The sequence below is a fragment of the Mandrillus leucophaeus genome, unplaced genomic scaffold, assembly GCF_000951045.1.
Source record: "Mandrillus leucophaeus isolate KB7577 unplaced genomic scaffold, Mleu.le_1.0 Scaffold890, whole genome shotgun sequence".
NCBI classification, from domain to species: domain Eukaryota; kingdom Metazoa; phylum Chordata; class Mammalia; order Primates; family Cercopithecidae; genus Mandrillus; species Mandrillus leucophaeus.
The window spans coordinates 135,370-138,576 of record NW_012109697.1 but is presented as its reverse complement, the minus strand read 5'-3'; the positions used below and the strand labels follow the sequence as shown (position 1 = coordinate 138,576).

The window sequence follows — 3,207 nt, the reverse complement described above, 5'->3', positions numbered from 1 at the left end:
CTGCTACTCCCCTCACACACCCACACCATCACGTACGCCCTAAATGCACATCCCTTGCTCCAACAAAACACCCCTCAACTCACGCCCACCCTAAGTCTCTGAGTAAACCCCACTCTCCCCATTGAAATTCTCTCCCCACCTGCCTTCCTCGCTCTCTCCATTCCCACCTGGCTTCTCCTTTCTCCTGGGAGGCTTCAGGCAGACCAGCCTCAGCAGAAGCAGCTCAGACTGGTGGGTGGGCCTGGCAGGCTAAGAAGGAGAGGAGGGGCTGGGCCAGAGAGTCCTCCCATTCCTGCCCCCTCCCACAAGCCTCCTCCTTAGCTCCAGCAGGGTCAGCTCAGTAGGGTCAAGTCCCACCACCCTCATCCCCGCCCCAGCAAAGGGCTCCCTAGAAGTATCTTTCCAACCCTCTGAGGCCCCTATTTCTGGACTCCCCAGATCAGAAGCTACGAGCTCTGTAACACCACCAGTACCCCCTTCAACCCGACACAGACTAGGAGAGAGTTAGGGGGCAGAGAAACAGCTGCAGGGAACAAAGCAGGTCAGGTTATGGGAGAAAAAGCAAGATCAGCTGAGGAAAGCTAGAAGGGCAAGTCGTCACAAAGGGGCAGGGGGGCAGCCCAGGGCACCAAGGGGAAAACTGCCCCCCTCTCTTGAGGACATTTGTTAGGGCTTAGGGGGAGCAGAATTGAGTCAGCCACCACCTCCCATGCCAGAGCAGACAGGGCCCTATTGTCTCAGCCAAAATTCCTTCTTTCAAGGAAGAGGAGGCTCATTGTCCAGCCCTACACCCAGCTCTGGCCCACAAAGCTCAAAAGGGGCACAAAAAATGCCCACCCTGACCCTCTGCCCCCTCGTCTAGCCTGGGGGTGGCAGGCGCATTCCACCCATGAGGCTGAGGCCCAAACCACTGGAGCCCTGAGCTTAACCCCCCAGTCTTGGGGACTGGGAGAGGAAAAGAATTGTCTTCAGCAGGAAAGAACCCACAGAGAATCAGGAACCCACAAAGAATGGGCATTGAGAGAGAGCGGAAACACCAAGGGGGTCCCCACCCTAGACCAGGCATCTGGGCACCCAGGCCTCAGGCTCCGTCCCCACCCTCCTTGCGGAGCCAGGTCCCCTCCACCTGGAAATGAGCCACGTCACACTGAGGAAATGGAACTTTATTTCCATAAATACAGGGGTTACACCCATTCAAGGGTAGTTAAAAGAGGGCCTGGGGCCTCAAAGAAACTGGGCTCTCCCAGGGGGGTACTCCAACACTGATCATAGGGACTGGGGGATCCCCAAACCTGAGATGGGCCTCATAGGCCACAGATATTCCCCAACACTGACACTTCAAAAAGTGGAACTGTCCCCATAGGGGAGCCTCAGAACCCCACTCTCATGGGTAGTCTCTCTTAGGGGTCAGGAGGGCTGATGACAGGGGACTTCAGAGAAAAAAGGGAACATGGGGAGAAGAGAAGCTAAAAATGTCCTGAGTGGCCTGGAAGGAGACCCCTGTGGTGGGCAGGGGGTGGGTTCTCCTCCCATACAGCCAGATACGGAGGAGCAGCAGCAGCAAAAGCAGCCACAAGTTAAAAACATGGTTTCTCAATTCCCAACTTCGGCCTTGAGAGAAAGGGAGAGCACGGAGCAATCCCCCAAATGAGAAGACATGAGGTAGGGGAGGCCTGGACTTGTCATTCACGGAGGAGCAGAGGAAGGGGGTTCTGGGAGGCCAGGTTGGTGGGGGATAATATGGGAGCAATGAGGTGGTTACAGGCACACCAAAGCCTGACATCTGCTTTCCAAGGCCACCACTTGGTCTCTGGACTGAGGAGTTCCTGGGGACCCCTGAATATATCCTCAGGAGAGCCAAGGTTCAATGCAGGTCTCATAAAGGGTACGGTTGGAGTGCCAGGCTGTGTGGGAGATCCCGGCCATCGGACACCTCACTATGGCCCCCCGGGCCAATAGAGTCTTCAACCCAAAAGAATCCCGCAGATAAACCTTCAAAGTGGTCGAAGGGGCATGGAAGCATGGAAGAGAGACATAAGGAGAGACAAAGTGAGTTACTGCTGGGATCCTGGACCTCCTCCCCACAGGGTGAACCCTTCAGCTTGGGAGTCACAGAGAGGGCTCTGGAATAAGGTGGGACAGTGGATGGAAGGGAAGTAATCCCAGGGGGCTCACCAGTTGCTCCTCCATCTCCAGGACTGTCTCATTTGCATCATAGAAACCAAAGAAGCTACAAAGAGATTTGTGGGGAAGTTATCAGAAGAGCTGGAGAAAATCTGGCTAGGCGCAGTGGCACATGCCTGTAATTGCAGTACTTTAGAAGGCCAAGGCAGGCAAATCACCTGAGGCCAGGAGTTCGAGACCAGCCTGTCCAACATGGTGAAACCCCATCTCTACTAAAAATACAAAAATTAGCCAGGCATGGTGGCAGGTGCCTGTAGTCCCAGCTACCCAAGAGGCTGAGGCAGGATAATTACTTGAACCCAGGAGGTGGAGATCTCAGTAAGTTGAGATCAAGCCACTGCACTCCAGCCTGGGTGACAGAGTGGGACCCCCGTCTCAAAAAGGAAAGGAAAGGAAAAAGGAAAAGAAAAAGGAAAGGAAAAAGGAAAAAAAAGGAAGAAATCAAGGTGGGCCAAGGTCCCAAAGGAACCCAAGGCCTACTGGGGAGACAGGCAGCAAGGGAGGACACTCAAAAATATCTCACTGGATATAGGTACCTCATGAGGTGATACACTGAAGATACGACCTCACTTCTGTAGAAACCCCGTCAAAAATGCATTACTGGCCAGGCGAGATGGCTCACACCTGTAATCCTAGCACTTTGGGAGGTCAAGGCCGGCGGATCACCTGAGGTCGGGAGTTCAAGACCAGCCTGGCCAACATGGCGAAACCCCATCTCTACTAAAAATACAAAATTAGCTGGGTGTGGTGGTTCAAGCCTGTAATCCCATCACTTAGGGAGGCCGAGGAGGGTGGATCACCTGAGGTCAGGAATTCGAGACCAGCCTGGCCAACGTGGAGAAACCCTGTCTCTACTAAAAATACAGAATTAGCTGGGCCTGGTGGCGGGCGCCTGTAATCCCAGTCACTCGGGAAGCAGAGGCAGGAGAATTGCTTGATTCTGGGAGGCAGAGGTTGCAGTGAGCCGGGATCGCGCCACTGCACTCCTGCCTGGATGACAGAGTGAGACCCCATCTCAAAAAA

At 54.3% G+C, this 3,207-nt stretch overlaps 2 protein-coding genes across 3 annotated transcripts in view; both read right to left on the bottom strand.

The window, feature by feature from the left end:
• The window catches only part of EGFL8 (EGF-like-domain, multiple 8), a 10,858-nt gene extending 10,633 nt beyond the window's left edge, over window positions 1-225 (bottom strand). Inside the window, exon 1 of one of the 2 annotated variants that reach the window (XM_011969438.1) lies at window positions 144-225. The gene's annotated coding sequence lies outside the window, so the exon portion shown is untranslated. The remainder of the gene's footprint in view (window positions 1-143) is intronic. The other variant, XM_011969439.1, reaches the window with a different exon arrangement.
• A 1,504-nt stretch (window positions 226-1,729) lies between these two features.
• Window positions 1,730-3,207, bottom strand: part of PPT2 (palmitoyl-protein thioesterase 2) — an 8,661-nt gene continuing 7,183 nt past the window's right edge. The window contains exons 8-9 of the mRNA XM_011969418.1: window positions 2,176-2,230; window positions 1,730-1,992 (exon numbers count right to left, since the gene is read on the bottom strand). Coding sequence (XP_011824808.1) covers window positions 1,849-1,992; window positions 2,176-2,230 — 199 coding nt within the window. The 3' untranslated portion in view covers window positions 1,730-1,848. The remainder of the gene's footprint in view (window positions 1,993-2,175; window positions 2,231-3,207) is intronic.